Below are 17083 nucleotides of genomic sequence, written 5' to 3'. Positions count from 1 at the left end.
TTAATATTACTTATTTTTTTTACTTTTGTAAGATGGATAATTTTGGTTCGAAGCTGGGTCACAACGATCAATGTTCGATGTAAAATCTGGGGCGTAAAGCAAAACCAGTTGAGAACCACTTATGTAGTGAAAAAATTACCTGAACAAAATTAAACTTGAGAATTGTGTGAATTTCTGTTTTATAAGTGTTTTGGTAGAATGCTGATATTACAAAATATGACTATAATACAGAAAACAGGCAAAACTGGGTAAAAGAAAGGCATAAAAGCAATAATCACACAGGTAGTTTATGTTACATTTCAGCTATGATAAATGTTAAGTGTCCCAAAAGCTTCAAAACACTATGTCTGGACAGTTTTCCCCAAGTTGTATAAACACATTCAAAATAAAATAAAAATGTTTCATTGACTTTTCCTCAGACTACACAAGGTAATTAATCTACAGGTACTGAGTTCTGGAATAATATGATTAACGAAGATCAGTTCTGCAGACAAGTTTTACATTATTCCTCTTGTACACGCTTCTTTTATAGAGCACTTTTTAACTACCTCATGGAGAAAAAAATTAAAATAAAACAGATGTAAAAAGATTACTTTACAATGATTTACAAAAGAACAAGTTTTAATGATACAGATATAAAATTAACAAAGAAATACAACTTGGCATAAAGGCCAACCTATTTACAGTTCAAAAAGTCCTACAGTGAGCAGCCACGGCGTGTCATAACATGGGTTTGTGATGCCACCTGGTGGAAAAAGACATCACAGTGGCAGTCAAATGTTTCGGAACTCCAGACAACTGCCCATCAGTCATCAATCGTGGGTAACCAGAATGCCTAAGGAGGACAGATTTTGGTGAGAGTGTGGAAACGTCAATTTGACTGATATTTTGTGACAACTGCTGTAGTTAAACAGCTGAAACCAGGTCTGAAGGGAATATGCGGTCACAAAATGCTGCAGAATTTGAAAATACATAAAGCTCAAACATTGCCCTCTCAACTCGGCTAATTTGAAAAAGGTGCACAGATTCTTTGTGAGTGGGCCAAGCTACAACAAATAAACCAGCTAAGTTAAAAATTTTACGTTTTATGTTAGTGAATAGTCTTACCATATTAGAACAGGCACTGGCAAAAGTCATGAATTTAGGGTTAAACTGTAGACAGGTGACAGGACCAGTATGCTTCCCATCAAGGAGTGCTACTTTCATCCCACTCTCAGCATTCCACACATGGATCTTTCCATCCTCTGATCCTGGAAATTCAAAATGTGAGGAGACATGTATCACACGTTTCAATTCAGGTTCGGTGTCAGAGCCTGTTCAATCCATTTTGAATCTGATAAGACAACTTACCGATCATAATGAACTGAGAGTCTGGCGTGAAAGAGGCCTCCAAAATCACACCTTTACTGTTGTTATAGCCCTGTAGAGATGGAGAAGGACATTCTATGAGACATCTACAAAAAAAAAACTAAACAAATGTAAAAAAGCCTTAAAAATCAAACTGTTCTCACGCCAAAAGAGTGAAGCACAGCTCCTTTGAAAGCATCCAGCACCCTTAGTGTTCCTCCATTGGTGGAGACCAGAATGAGCTTTCCATCGTTGCTGAACTTGAGACCTGTCCACTCACATGTCCGCTCATACTGCAGTTTAAATGTGGCAAATGGACCCTGGGGCAAGAAATGGGAGATAACTTGAATACTTTTTACTATTAAAGAAGCACCATTTCAGGCACAGCTCCGACTGCTCCTTGACTACCTTTAATTGTCCAATGTTACCTTGTCAAAGGAGCGTAGATCATAAAGTTTAACCATCTCAGAGTTTATCCCTACGGCAAAAATCAGCCCTTCAGGATCAAATGAGCACACTGGCTTCCCTTGCAGGTGCATAAGGCCCTGTGAACACAGAGATAAGACTTCAGTTAAGTTTATTAAGGTATCGAATTTGGAATTCTAGTAGTCATCACTCTTATTGGTGTCGACTGCTAAAATGTACAGTAGGTATTGTGACAACGACTGTTGGGTAAATTACTTAAAAAGTAATCCACTGCAAAGTCTGTAAAACTGGTTAAATATAAAAGTGACCAAATACTAATTACTCTTAAGTTACTTACTAAAATACTTTTCACTGAAGTTTGTTTTTCCATTCAGTTAATTGAGAATATTGTAATTTAGCTGCCACAGAAACACAAACAGACGAACATAATTCACGTTGTATTCTACATAAAGAACATTAGTTTAGAAATATGTATAATCAAAGTAATGTAATTAAAAGGAACATTTGAAAGTACCTGTAATCTGATTAATATAACTTAAAATGTAATGTTACATTACATTTTAATAATTAGATCACAGCAATTAATTATTTAATGTAATGTGTTATTAGATTACACCCATCATTGGTGACAATCAGGGCCGGACCGGAACAGAAAAAAATAAATCAGCCCTGGAAATATTCAGCCCAACCGGCCCACGCATTCCCCCACGATTGCTAATTATGTATGTAGGGCTATGTTCAAACATTTTGACAGTAAGACTTCTTAAGTGATAATGATCAATCAATATATGATTAATTTTATGTCACGATAACTTTATATACCACGATATAGTATACATTTCTGTTGGAAAATCAATAAAAATGTATTAATATATTAAATAACCATATTGTAATGCCTATTTTTTAGATAGTCCTGTCAATGAAATTACTTCCAAATACTTAATAATTTTCTCTTTATTCGAAAATTGACAATAGTCCATGTAAACAAAAAAAAAAAACACTCAACTTGGTTTAAATCATTCTTATCATAATGCTAATTTTCACATCATGCCACAATTTAGCTCGATATGTTGTTGATCAATATTAATATTATTATAAATTTTCAAAGCAATGCAACAAAGAAAATAATGCATAAATAAAAAACAAATCTGACTTGATTAGCAAAAATTGTTGAGTAGCACGAGTGATCTCGCTCTGGGCTTTCCAGTATATATCGAGAATCCCGCTGGACTCGTTCGCACTTGTGCGCTCCAGAGAAAGCACACGTGACACTTGCACGAAACACAGATGAGTGCGTCGAATAAAGCGCCAAACACAAGACGAATGTTTTTGAATTTGCTTGGGCGGCCGTTGAAATAATCTTAATGCAATAAAAACCAAGCTTTGCAAAGAGCAGGTTTCCATATCTCGTGTTGTGTTTACCATTGGATTGTACAGCATGAGCGCAGAGCATGTTCGTCAGCTTTGCGCTTTTGGAGCGGTCCCACTCTGCAGCCAGTGAATGCACTGCACGGTTTAATTGTGTTGCGTTGTTTCATCAAACTTATAAAGTATTTGGTATTTCCCATGCACAAAAGTGCTTAATAAATAGGAGCGGGCAATGGGTGGGAAAAACGGTCACAAAATGCGACCATTTAGTCACATCAGCCCACTACTCGAACGCTCCGCCAGGAAAAATCCCAGTGCTCCCAATGGCCAATCCATACCTGGTGATAACGATATCAGGGTATAAACTAAAAAGAGTTACAAAACCATATCTCCATATGGCTTACCTGACAGTTAGGTGAGCGCAGGTCCCACAGACGAATTGTTTTATCCAGAGAGCCAGATATAAATGTATCATCAACCGGAGACATAGACAGAGCAACCACCCTGTAATAGTATAAAATACACACATAACGAAGACCATAACAAAAAAGCCAATGAATAAACGTCCTCTCAAGCTCAGAAGCCAAAAAGAAACCAATTGGATTATTACTTTGTCAATGTAACAGTTCAATTATGTAGCAGATCCTCACCTCTTATTGTGCCCGGGAAAGTAGCGAATGTATTTATTGTCATGCAGCGACAGGTATCGTATGGTATCTGCAGTAACACATTGGTAGTGAGAAGAAAGCCAGAATATGTTTTTATATAAACAAACAAAACGTCAAAGTAAAGCTATTAAAACAAGATGACAAGATTCTGTCAGTGGATTAGAGCTAATGCCAGAATCTTGGAGATGAACAGATGAACAGGCTCAACCATGGGCAAGGCAGTAGTCTGTACAGTTAGCGCCATAACAGGGCAGAATCACAAACCCTTAAAACTGTACAAACAACTACCTCAAACCAGAGCGGGCACAGACAGAGAGCAGGAACAGAAGTCATAGAAAACTCTTTAATTCTCAAAAGCAATAATAATAAAATATCAGAGGGGTTTCCCATTCTCATATCATAAACAATATGGATCACTGGTACTTGTTGACATAACTGCAGAGAGAAATATAATGGCATTAAAATAATACCATGCACTGTGCATGTGTACTGATAAATCACACTCAATATAGCATAAAACTGGGACTACTCATGGAGTCCTACCATCAATTTTGTTGGAGCTGTAGACGACAGTGTTTGCAGCATGTGTGTATCTGATGAGGTCCACGCCATACTTCTTACTGTAGAGGGTCCGTTTGGGTCTGTCATAGAAAAAAAGTACATATAAATGTTGTCAATTCAGACACTAAAGAAAAAGGTACTGTGGTCCCCAGTTTTGTTGGCATGGTACTCTTTGAAGTATCATGTCTTTCAGTACGACGGTGTTATGGCACAATTACTGTTTGATACCACTACGGTACCATGGTACCACCACAGTAATTTTTTGTAAGGGGTAGATGGATCAAGTTAGGTATATCCTACAGACCTTATTTGAGATTGCGCATACTTAAAGCAATATTTTTTTGTTCAAAATAAATTAAGCTCAATCGACCAAATGTGGCATAATACTAAACAATTTTTTTATTTTGACCTGTCCTTCCTTTTCTTTAAAAAGCAAAATTCTGAGTAACAATGAGGCACTTACAATGGAAGTGAATGGGACCAATCCGTAAATGTTACAATACTCGCCGTTTCAAAAATATAGTCACATGTAAACAATGTGTTTACATGGTATTAGTAACAAAATTGCCTACTGACCTTATCTGTGTAAAGTTAAATCGTTTTACAACTTTGTTGCCATGACAATATAATGCCATAAACCCTAAAATTACTGAAATAACTAGGGATGCAACAATGTATCGGTTGCTGATATTAATCAGTCAATTATTGACCAAATTAAAACCATTGGCATATCGGTCATAAGCATGAAAATGCAGATATGTTTATTTATAACGAATTAGTAACACATTTTGTAAAAACGCTGTGTATTTAAACACACAATACAGAAAATAGCCACAATATGTAAAAGGATTCGCACTCCTAAGAATATGTAGCTATATATATATATATATATATATAAAAAAAGATCCTTTCTCGTTCTCATGTTAATGTGGAAAAACCGGCATAAATGGATGTGATCATGTAGTCTGCATGATGAGAGAAACCATCAAAAACTTTTAAATCAACAGACATGGTAGAATATAAATTAATGCTGCATGATTGATTGAATTAAGATTGAAATCGCAACATGGCCTTGTGTGATTACAAAACCTTAAAGCTATGTTTCAAAACAGTCTTTATTCAGCGCTGTTTGAGCATTGGCACCATCTGGCAGTCTTGAGGTGTTGTGATGAATTGTGTCCGCTTGTAAAATAGAGTCCGCATCTGACGTCTTAGCGACTTTTAATAAGTACTATATTCACTGCCTGAGTAAAATTCAAACGAAATTATTTTAAGATTCATGTCAATATACATTTTTAAATATGATTTTAAATGACTTCTAAATAATTTGTTACACATAATAGTATATTACCAAAGCTATAGATTGTGAAATTAAACGTCTTGTTCTGTGTTTTTCAGTTAGCTTCCATTTGGCACTGAACCACAAAATATTTCAAATATTTACACACCTTACAATCTTATATTACTACCAGCAATAATGATGGAAAAACCATTGTGTCATTAGCCTTTACCCCCAGGGGACACTATTTCATGGGTGTACACAATAATGACATTATCATGACAACGGCATTGTCCATTATCCCAATTAATTACAGAATTTAAAAGGAGATTGTATTTCTTTAGTTAAAGGTGCACTAAGTAATTCTAATCCAATACACTTTTTTTTCAAATTTTGCAAATATCTCCTCACAGTCTGCTAACTCTCCGTTCTGTGGGTGGGCTAAAAAAAATCTAATAACGACAAAAACGAAGTGGAACAGGCCGATACACGCAACAATATTCCAACCAATCAGCAACAGAGGGTGGCTCTTGCACGAGCGATGGCAAATGTAGCCGATGCAAATTTTCTAAAATCCAAGGACAACAAATGGCTGAGAAACAGACCAAGAGAAAAAGGTCAGACTGAATATAAACTAAAAAATTATTATTATGATAAGTCGAGGGCTAGGAGCCACGTCTACATCGGCGAGGCTTCTCGGCATTGGAGAGACCTCCGAGAGGTAAAAGGCTTGAAGACAGATGCAGAAGTTGCTCTTTTTCTTCTCAATAAGTGGGTAACATACATTTTTGTATGTTTCACTGAACCCATATATGTTGTTGTTGTGATGTTAGATTTAGTAGCAGGAGAGTTGTGAGTTTCTGGAGCTGGTGTTAGTAAAACCGTCTTGCGTGCATGAATTTGGGGGCAGAGTTTCAAAGAATCACTGAAGGGAGGGGTGTGTTTGTTTTGGCAGTTGAGTTTGAATATCAAAAGTGTTTCTCAGGAATTGTTGAGTGCACCTGTAAATCTTTTTACTTTTCCATGATGTGCTTGACATTTCCATGGAATTGCCCAACATAAGTATTGTGTGCATTTTTAGTGTTCTATCATATGTGTTAAATGTGAGTTCTGTTGTTTTGAACTGAAAAAACAGAAGTGCAATGTTTTAGAAGTCTTTTTAAATATGTTTATCTTCTATTTATCTTTTATTGTGTCTGGGTTTAACATTTTGGCCTATCATGTGCTCAACAGAGCCATGTTCAACAGAAACAATCTTTTGTACATCTTAGTGCATTTTAAAAGCACAAGTCATAGGTAAAACAGTGATTTAAGTACTTATGATGAATTGTAAGATGTTTGTAAGAAGTGCAATTCTTTAAAAATTCTGAAGTTCTCAAATATTTTCTGAAGAATTCTTCAGTTACAAATTAAGGAAATTTCTTAAGAACGTTTTATGAATCCAGCCCCTGATGACAGGCAAAATATCAGTATCTCTGTGTTCACATAAGATGAGTGGCAAAATATCAGTATCAGTGTGTATATATATATATATATATATATATATATATATTTTTATATATATAGTTTTGTTGTTAAACTATACTATACTAAACTATATGTATTGGCCAGACAGATTGTGAATAATGTTTTAAACAACGTTACATCTCAAATAATATATGAGTTTTAAATGAAGAATTATTGTGTACTTTTATAAAATGATAAGCTAAACATGTCTGCTTTTAAACCCTCAAATCATTTTCTCAAGAATGCCCCATTCACTTCCATTGTGAGAGCCTCGCTGGAACCTCGATTACTTTTTTCTTTAGAAAGGAAATTTGTGTGTGTGTTAATGAATATCATGCCACAAATGCAGCCAATTGAGATTAACTTGTATTGAACCCTGAATATTTCTTTAAATGTGGCGCTACTCTGGACTCACATAACATATAAAAACAAGGTGTTTTTTTAAACATTACACATTGAAACTGCTAGTTCCCATGTATCCAGCACAAGCATTCATACTTGAGCATCCTAGCATCATGTGGAACTAGATGACAGTTGTACAGCTGCTGTAGGTTGTGCCTAAATTACCAAGACACTCCTCTAAAAGATAAACATATACAACATAATATTAGAGTATCTGACCATACTACAATCACAAGTCGCCAAGTACATTAGACGGAGGCGTGGGTGCGCTTCTTCTTCTGCAGACCGTACACACGCATTCAAAACACAACACACCAGCACGTCTCACTGTAATCATTAAAACTGACAAATCTTCAATCATATTATTGGACTTGTCGATGCAGATCTCCCACAGACACGTTCCAGAAACGGAAATCATAGCTGTACGCCTCCGTTTAGGACAAACCATCGCCGAACAAGACGGCTAGCTATAGGAATACCACATCTAGTTGTGTATATGTGACTTACTTTCCCTCCTGGCAGTCGTATAAGACAATTGAGTCATCGTCGCTACTCGATATCACCGTTTCGCCATTTGAACTGAAGTCAAAGCAGTTGATTTTGTCCGAATTCTCGCGGAAAACCTTCGCAACCCTGAAACTACGCAGCACATTGTCTGTGAGTTTCATTGTGGCCTTTCTGCCTGGCCAGGCGCTAAGAACCGTATAGTTAAAACACTTAGTAGATCGGCGTCTGCTTAATCAGTAATGTGCCTTGCGAATGTATCTTAATGTTTTATGAATGAAAAGAGTTCTCAGATGTGCATTTATGTCACGTTAAAAAAGCCCGCCGACAAAATTCGTCAATGAACGGGGTTACGGAAGACAAGGTGGAGGCAGTGAGACCGTTTACAAAATGGCCACCACAAACAGGAGTTTTAGAATAAAAGTCCCTGTCACCTTGCCGTCTGTTAAAAAGATTTTGAGATAGCAGTGTCCGTAGAGTGAGACTTGGTTAATTTAGTGCTTATGTGACAACTGTAATGAGTAGCCTATCTACAATGTCACAACAGCTCTCTAGCTCTATTTGTGTCCGAAATTTCTAGGTTGTGTCTCACTTTTATAATCAATACAACATATGACTTTGTCTCTTAATTGTTGATTGTTTTTAAAATCTAGAGCTCTAGACAGGGCAGACCTTCCCAAATAATTGCAGGGCTGAAAAGGCTATGTGACAAGATACATTTGATTTTCTCTCTCCTTTATTACATTCTGCACATAGACATCAACCTCGCCTCAGCCTAATATAGCCACCAAGACAAAACCAAAGAACAGTCAGTGGTATAAAAAGCTGCAAACTCATTGTTGCAGCTAATACAACAGAGACAAATAAGCATAATGAATTAAGCTTCTTAGTGGACCAAAGACGTGGTCTACGCTATTTTCCTTTCTAACAATACACATTTACAATGGCAAGCAGTGATTCAAAGGTGAGTTTTGTTAGAAGTCCCGTTGATGTGTAAACACATTTTGCTAATTAATGTTATTCTGTAAAAAGTACATGATTTCATGATAGTTATGGCAATTTACTTTGTATAAATAACCCTGAACATTTTTGGTCCTAGGGGAAAATCTGCACCGTGGGGGATATTTACATATTCACAGTAGATCTTAGTGAGTTTGCACCAGAAGAAGTGATTGTTACTTCCACCAATAACCTCATACAAGTCTGTGCTGAAAAGGTAAGCAAAACAATTTTGTCTTAGTGCCAAAATAAGAGTCTTCTCAAACTGTGTTTAAAAGCAACATTCTAGTTTGATTACCAGTTAAGATCAGTCGACAGCATTTGTGGCATAATGTTGATTATCAAAAAATATTTTCGATTGTCCCTCCTTTTCTAAAAAAAATATATATATATATATATATATATATATATATATATATATATATAACAATGTGGGTTGATGTTTTATAGTGGGGGACCTGTAAAGGAAGTGAATGAGGCCAATCTGCATATGTTAAAACACTCTATTTCAAATGTTCAGCCACAATATCTAAAAAAAATGTGCCTGGCAACATGATTTTAGTGTGATAAATTCCAATATTACAACTTTGTTGCCATAACAATGAATTGCAGTAAACACTAAAACTAATGTAAAAACGATTTAAACAACATTACAGATTAAATAATAATCAAGTTTTAATAGAATAATTGATTCAAGTGCTTTTTGAAAATTATAAGCTTCACATTTTTGCCTTTTAATCCCTCCAAAAATTGGCCCCAATTTACTTCCATTGTAGGTGTCTCACTGTAACCCCCTTTAAAAACAAAATTTAATTAAAAAAAAAGGAGGGACAAGTCAAAATTATCTTTGTGGTAATCAACATTATGCCACAAATTCTGTCAATTGAGCTTAACTTGTATTGGACCCTGAATATTCCTTTAAGTATATAATAATATTACATTTAATTTATTTCATATTTATTCAAGTATTCAATCAGGTCAAAAGCTTTAAGCATGTAATTACACAATGTACATAATATCACACACAGTAATTTTGTTAAATTTGGCATTAGTCTTGTGTACTACTTTTTGGTTTAATTCCTTCCTTTTCCTCTTCTTTCCCCCCTCACTAATGAATCAGTTGGCATCGGATGGCACAATTGTGAATAATATTTGTCAAAAGTGCCAGTTCCCTGGTGAAGTGGATCCAATGTCAATCACATCTTCTCTAGGGACAGGTGGAGTTTTGAGTATTAAAGCTCACAAATGCACTACAAAAGGGCTGGCAATCATGGAATCAAGCAAAGAAGTTAAGACCTAATGCACACACAAGGACATTTGTTTTCCAAAAGGTTTAGGGGAACTTTAATATTTTTTCACATTCAATTCTATTAAGAGCAAATATGTGCAACATCACATAAACAAAATGATAACAATGTTTATGCTTTCAACATATAATTAAGATAATTCAATTAATTTAATTATGGAATTACATTATGACTGTTCCTGCATAATCCTATTAAAAAAAAATCTTAATTATGAATCAGTTTATGAATCTATGCATTCCACATGTTTTTAAGTTTGTTGCAAAGGTTACAAAACTGCAAGCCTTTCCATGGCATTTTCACTCAACATTTTAATGATTATCCTAACAGATATTTGTGCTTGTCTGACACAAATGACACGACTAGTAAAATTAGTAATTTCAAAACCAATAATTATGATGATGACATATTAGCACATATAATACATGGAATTCACAGACGTGTTATGAAGCATTGCAAATTTTTAACATCTTCAATTTAAAAAATATTTAGTGTCAATTTATAACATTTTACTTTGTATAATACCCTGGAATATGCTTTAAAAATTGAGTTACCTCAGCTGCGATGAGGCTTCTAACACAGCTTACTGCAGTTATCCAGTACTCTTTATTTTCATCTTGTTTTGCAAAATTGTGAAAGCACAATCATTTATATTTTCTTTTGCTATTGCAGCAAACAGGTGAGCAAAAATGTTATTTGCTGTGGTCTCCCATTCACCGCCAATCAAGTTTAACCTACTATGATTCTACTTCCTCTCTGCAAAACCGGATATGTGAAAAGGGTCCATTAAGGCTTCGAAATGTCTATGTCCTGGAGAAAAAAGCATTTGTGTGATAGCTACAGTAGCCTCATATGTAGGAAAACATTAAGAGGAGACACATGAAAGAGCTCAGATAAAATGACTGTTGCCTTATAACAAGCATTTTTTGTGATGTTGAACAATGAAAACATGTCTGAGAAAAGACTATACAATGATTTCTGAGTCTGTTTCTCTGAGGTCAGCCTTTGGGGAGATGGAGACAGATGAAGCAGCAATACAGTCCTGATACCACAGGTTTTCTGCGAGGGCATTTAGGAGGGGTGCTACCTCACCGAGCCCTGCGCTCACATCACCTCCCACACGAAACACAGAAAGACCCCACACCTCTTGAAACTGTGTTACGTCACTCTCCGTCACGTCTGTGTGCATAAACAAGTCAAATCTAAACTGTTAAAGTCTATGACAATAAAGTGATAATAAGAACACAGTGCATCTATTCCCAGAAAGAGCAATGTACTATTACTAAATTACCAACATATATATATATATATATATATATATAAATCTGTTTGTAAATAGATACTCAAATTATGTGTTTTACTAACACGCGTCACATAACACATCAACCGAATGCTCCCAAATATTAAATTTGAAGGATACTTGGTGCCAACCACTAACTTAACCACTCGATCTGAAGGTTCTGTGATCCGTGATATTTGATTTGAAAGATCCTCAAAGGAGCCACGGTCAGTGAAGGAGAACAGGAAAAGTATAGCATCCACCTGTTCCTTACATGACTGTGAAGAGAGGGGTCAACATTTGATCATATATGGCATTATAAAATGGAATATTAACATTTATGTATTTGGCAGATGTTTTTATGCAAAACAACTTATAGTATATGCATGTTTATAGGCCTATAATGATACAGAATATGTATCTTGAAGTAAAGAAGCCATTAACTTAACGTGTGATATATATGTTGGAGTGGCTCACCGGTAACATGTGGTCAAATCTTCGCATAGCACTTTCCCCACAGTCCCAAAACTCAAAGCGGAAAAAAAGCACACGGCCACTTTCCTTCAGCCTTACAGGCCAGAAAACCACTGTTGTGTCTATGCCTACAGGAATCACAGTCAAATGATCAGAGGCTCTGACTACAAATATTACTCTATGAAGGTAAAATTGTGCCTAAATGATTTGCATGAGCAGAGTGAGATTTGTGAAAGAGTAAATCAACACAACATTTTGTAAAGGTGTAAATCAAGTTGCAAGCGTAAGAAAAAAAAGTAGCAATACTTAAATGCTTTGCATATGACCCTGCACTCTGAACCCACCTTAGCTGGGATATGTGAAAAAAATATTTCACTGTATATGCAAAAATGTATGTATAATGTGTGACAATAGATACATTATTATTATTATTAAGTGTAATTCATGTGTTGTGAATCTGTAATTTCATATTAAGTATTAAGTAAGAGTGGTCTGTATTTTTCTGACTTCCTTTTTTCGCACTTCCAATTTGGCACTGTTTTTGCACCTTATCATGACCAAAAACATTGCAAACCTGCAATCAGTGGTATGCAAGCAAAGAAAGTGTTTAAAGAACAGCCAAATGGATTCACCACGTAGAATCAGTCTGTATGTGTAAAATGAACTACTGCAAATGTGTAAATGACTTGTGTTTGTGGCATAAATATTTTGCAGAAATAATACGATATACACGGTTCTGTCTTCCCTTTGACTAAGATTGAGAACCATATTTATATCAATAAATGGCATATGCTCATCTTTACTCTCACAATAAAAGTATGTGTATGTATTCATATTTCAGTTTAATATTTAAAGGGGAAGCTGTCTATTAAACATGTGACGATTGAGCAATTACTGCGAATCAAACAACAAAAGGCAAATAGAAAATCACTTGAAGCTATTGAATGAATAACTTCTGCATTAATAAGCATTAATCTATCTATGATAAACTATGCAGTGTTATTTTACAATTGATTACTTTATTAGATTTCTTTTAAGACCAAACCTGAACAGTAATGTTAGTAGACCTTCCTGAAATTAAATCACTGTGCCTATATAGCGTTTATCTTTGTGTAATATATATATATATATATATATATATATATATATATATATATATATAACAAAAGAACCGTTAAGAATACCGTTAAAGTACCGGATCGATAAACAGTATCGGTAAGATTGTAATACCATTAAAACCTTAATGATACCCATCCCTAGTTATGCCTGTGCTTCTCTTGGATGCTCTGAATATTGGATTATGTGTCTGGATTGCCCCTTAATTAAAGTTGCATTGGATCTCAACCTTCGTGTCTCGGAGCAGTTTGTAACACCTGCTTTGTTTATTTAATATATTTGTTATACATTATTTATACAATATGTTTTTACATTATAAGTTTTTAATTTAAGTGTACAAGTGCAGATTGGTCAAGTGTTCAATAAATGTATTTGTTGAGAAATGTTGTCTATCTTAAGTAATTATTTGTGTTACATTTTATCTTTCAAATAAAAGGTTCAAATAAGAGGTTAAAAACAAGCACATATCGGTCAAATATCGGCCAAAATAAATCGGCAGCATTAATCGGCCATCGGCCGACCCAGATTTCAAAAGATCGGCATCGGCCTGAAAAAAACAATATCGGTCGACCTCTACACTCGCCTTCCCCCTCGCTCTTGCGAAACACTTTTCAGTGAGAAATTCATGCCAAAAGTGTGATCAACATTTCATACACATACAGACTGATTCTACGCAGAAAAAAACAGTGCCAAAAGTGTATGCGCGAGAAAAAACAGTAAGTCATAAGAATAAAGACCACATTTACTTTGTGTTAATATGAAATTGCAAATTCTATATTTTTTTCTTATGCTTGCAATTTGATATACACTTTTACAAACCTTACACTGCACTTGCAAATCATTTAGGCAATATTTTACCTTCATATTCCTTCCTAGATTAAATGATTGATGTTAAATATTTAGACATTAAAATAAATAATGTTTAACAATCTAGACCTCTCATTTATTTTGTGTTTTTTAAGTCAGAACCAGGCCCACACAGAATCTGCATGGAATTTCCCCCAAACTCAGAGCAAAAAAAGGCATACATTAGAATGCAGATTTGGTCTGGGCCTCGTCATACAGATAGGCCTATACTTGAAGGTGCACAAAGTTATTTATTTTTTATTGCTGGTTGCTGATGCAACTGTGGCGTCCGACTTTTTACTGACACCTATCGGTGTTGATGCAATATCACACAAATGCAGACGTATTTGTTGACTAAGACAGAGAAAAAGTGAGTACCATGAGTGGCCTTATGTAGAATAAAACAGTTTTGCCTAGGCCTCTGACATGACAGTAATTATAATAATAAAATAAGTACATTTAATTTCATTAGGTATACTTGTATACCTAAATATACAAAAAATAATTTTTTGTGCACCTTTAAATGTGCTTAGTGTTACTGCACCTGTTGTCTCGTAGTGCACCTTTGGAAGATCGAGACCAGCAAGACGGGCAGCAAGAGAGCTCTTCCCGACACCAGTTTTACCCGAGATAAAGACCTTATAGCGAACGGTGTCCACATTCATATTAGGGGGCATCATCGGCGCTTCCAAGAGACCTTTACATACAGTACATGAAACCAAATAAATTTAAATGCATTTTAAATCTAAGCCTATAACAATTGCTTAAAGGAATACCCTATACTTATTACGGGTTTTTAATTCTGTGGACTAAACAAGAATAGCTGATTCAAGGTATGCGTTTATATAACAGTGATGCCTAGTTGCTGTATCCATGGTGATCAACCGTACCAAACTTTCTACGCCTCTTCTTATGCAATATTCTACCGAAAAAATCTTTGCTGTCTGGGAAGCGGTGCCAGTCCGACACGATTATGGATCCCGACAGGACAGACATTTTAATTTAGATCATTTATAAGAGTAAGGAACGCATTATGTGTTCTATTATGATATATGAAGTAACTACGTCCGGGTGAGCATGAAGCCAGCTAGGTTGAGAAGTGCGTAAACGGATTACTTCAAAATAAAAGTCAATTTAAATGCCGTTAATAAAATAAAAAAGAAATAGATTTATTTTGAGAAAACAACTTGCTTTAAAAAACGTATATATGTGTATTTAAGTAAAATACCACATAACTAAACAGAAAAAAAAAACTTTAACTTAGAAGCTACGTGCAAATATTTTATCCTATTTTTTTAAGATTTCAAGTGAATAACAAAATCCATCAAATTGATGTGTAATTTTTGACTAAACTTAAAAAAAAAATGTATTTTAGTGTAGAATACATTTAATTGTTAATATGTTGAACTGATTGAATATTGAGCTAAATCTTAATCAGGAAAACTAAGATCAAGTGAGAGAAAAAAGAAGAAGATGATTAAAAAAAACTTCCCCAAAAAGACATATTGATTCAAAGGCCAAAGGAACAAAATTCACCAATATATATTAGTACATCATGTTATCTTTATTGAGAGGCCACAGCTCTTGCATATTACAGCTGTTGGCTTTGATAAGGCAAAAGCAAGAATAAATCCACCAGCTAAATGACACAGAAAAACAAAAAGCTTTTGGAGAAGGTGGATCGCACAGGCATGCAGCGATGGCTCAGAATGCAATGTACAGCATCATATATACAAAACAATAGTGAGACCCCCCCAAAAATGGCAAATATTAATCTTACCAGATATACTAACATAAAGGGAATGACTTTAATTGGACTTACAAACTTAAAAAATAGAGAGAGGGAGATCCTCTGTAAAAGTGAAACCGAACCAAAAATAGAGCTTTTTCTCATCATGTCTGACATCTACTTAAAAGAAGTCTCCAACAAGATATCAAAATGGAGGTATGAGGATATTGCATTTCTAGAATACCAATTCATTTTCATTTTACGATGCCTGTGAGACAATGCCTAGTTGGTTGTTTACAACAGATGGTCACAGAGCCTTACACAAAGAAAGAAAACAAAATGTACAATGAAAATGTGACACAGAAGACATTTACAGCTAACAGTTTTAAACTTAAATAAAGAAGTTCCTTTTTAGTTTTTAAGCAGTTGGCATCCACTTTAAAAACAGACAAGACAAAGAACAGGGTCCAAAGAAGAGGGTCCATACACTCATCTTCACAACAATGTACCATTAATGTATGTAAGAGTACGTCAAAGAAGCGCCATATAAGTTATTCGCTTTAGACAGGGACACACCTAATAATCTCACTCGACATTATCAAACAAATGGTACTCCATATTGCTTAGGAACACATAGAAACAAATTCCTCAAATAAATGAGTTAAAAAATTGGTGCTAGTTTGTAGTTCATTATATTATGACTCCGCTAAAATTGCCAATCACACTCTTTGCAACTTTCGTTTTGCTCAGTACATTTTTATTGTATTATTAGCTTTGTTTGTGGGTAAATCGAGCTGATGGGGGAAGATCCTAGAGTGGCTAGCTGGGTAATCAGAGTCGTTACATGCATCTTACTTTATCAGGCTAAGTTTAAAGTTTTGGGGTAGGGTAAGGAAAGGTTGGATAGACAGGTGAGGTTCAGGGTGGTGGGTGACACCGGATGGCTCGATGCTCTAATCGTCGTCATCGTCTTCCTCATCGCTGTCCTTCATCGAGATGCCCTGCATGCCTCCCTCCCTGACAGAGGCCGTGGCTTCTTCTAGGATGAGCCGGTTCCGTACAGTATCGTACGACTTGCTGTTTAGTGTAGAGTCAAGAACGCCTTGCAGCCTGAAATCTCGATATTTCTTCTACAAGATTGAGAGATATCAGCAGGTATTATACACCCTTAAACACATTTAATGTCTGACACAGTCTTCCATAAATTCTCTCTGACTTGTTTAACTTCACTCTAACCCTGAATGTTAGAAAACAGTATTAGTAGACCTTATGTTA

General features: G+C 35.3%; 3 protein-coding genes across 7 annotated transcripts in view; all 3 read right to left on the bottom strand.

Moving 5' to 3' along the window:
* Positions 1–162: 162 nt before the first annotated feature.
* Positions 163–8438, bottom strand: wdr82 (WD repeat domain 82). The gene is made up of 9 exons (XM_052140595.1): positions 8065–8438; positions 4353–4450; positions 3792–3858; positions 3546–3645; positions 1776–1892; positions 1512–1667; positions 1351–1420; positions 1108–1250; positions 163–835 (listed from the first exon to the last, which is right to left on the bottom strand). The coding sequence occupies exons 1-9, from the start codon at positions 8223–8225 to the stop codon at positions 806–808; spliced, it is 942 nt and encodes a 313-aa protein (XP_051996555.1). The 5' UTR covers positions 8226–8438; the 3' UTR covers positions 163–805.
* A 1938-nt stretch (positions 8439–10376) lies between these two features.
* Positions 10377–15145, bottom strand: cplane2 (ciliogenesis and planar polarity effector 2). 2 transcript variants are annotated; one of them, XM_052140596.1, is made up of 5 exons: positions 14970–15145; positions 14597–14776; positions 12121–12245; positions 11785–11921; positions 10377–11566 (listed from the first exon to the last, which is right to left on the bottom strand). In XM_052140596.1, exons 1-5 carry the CDS (start codon positions 15073–15075, stop codon positions 11329–11331), a joined length of 786 nt encoding a protein of 261 aa, XP_051996556.1. In that variant the 5' UTR covers positions 15076–15145; the 3' UTR covers positions 10377–11328. The 2 variants fall into 2 exon arrangements, with proteins under 2 accessions (XP_051996556.1, XP_051996557.1); XM_052140597.1 differs by having other exon boundaries at positions 14624–14776.
* Positions 15146–15633: 488 nt separating this feature from the next.
* LOC127653800 (calcium-dependent secretion activator 1-like) overlaps positions 15634–17083 on the bottom strand; it is a 168617-nt gene continuing 167167 nt past the window's right edge. For all 4 annotated transcript variants that reach the window (XM_052140571.1, XM_052140570.1, XM_052140569.1 and 1 more), the window contains one exon: positions 15634–16938. In XM_052140571.1, coding sequence (XP_051996531.1) covers positions 16762–16938 — 177 coding nt within the window. In that variant the 3' untranslated portion in view covers positions 15634–16761. The remainder of the gene's footprint in view (positions 16939–17083) is intronic.

This window comes from Xyrauchen texanus, chromosome 13, assembly GCF_025860055.1.
Source record: "Xyrauchen texanus isolate HMW12.3.18 chromosome 13, RBS_HiC_50CHRs, whole genome shotgun sequence".
Lineage (NCBI taxonomy): Eukaryota > Metazoa > Chordata > Actinopteri > Cypriniformes > Catostomidae > Xyrauchen > Xyrauchen texanus.
The sequence above is the reverse complement of the archived record's forward strand: the minus strand, read 5'-3'. Positions and strand labels throughout refer to the sequence as shown.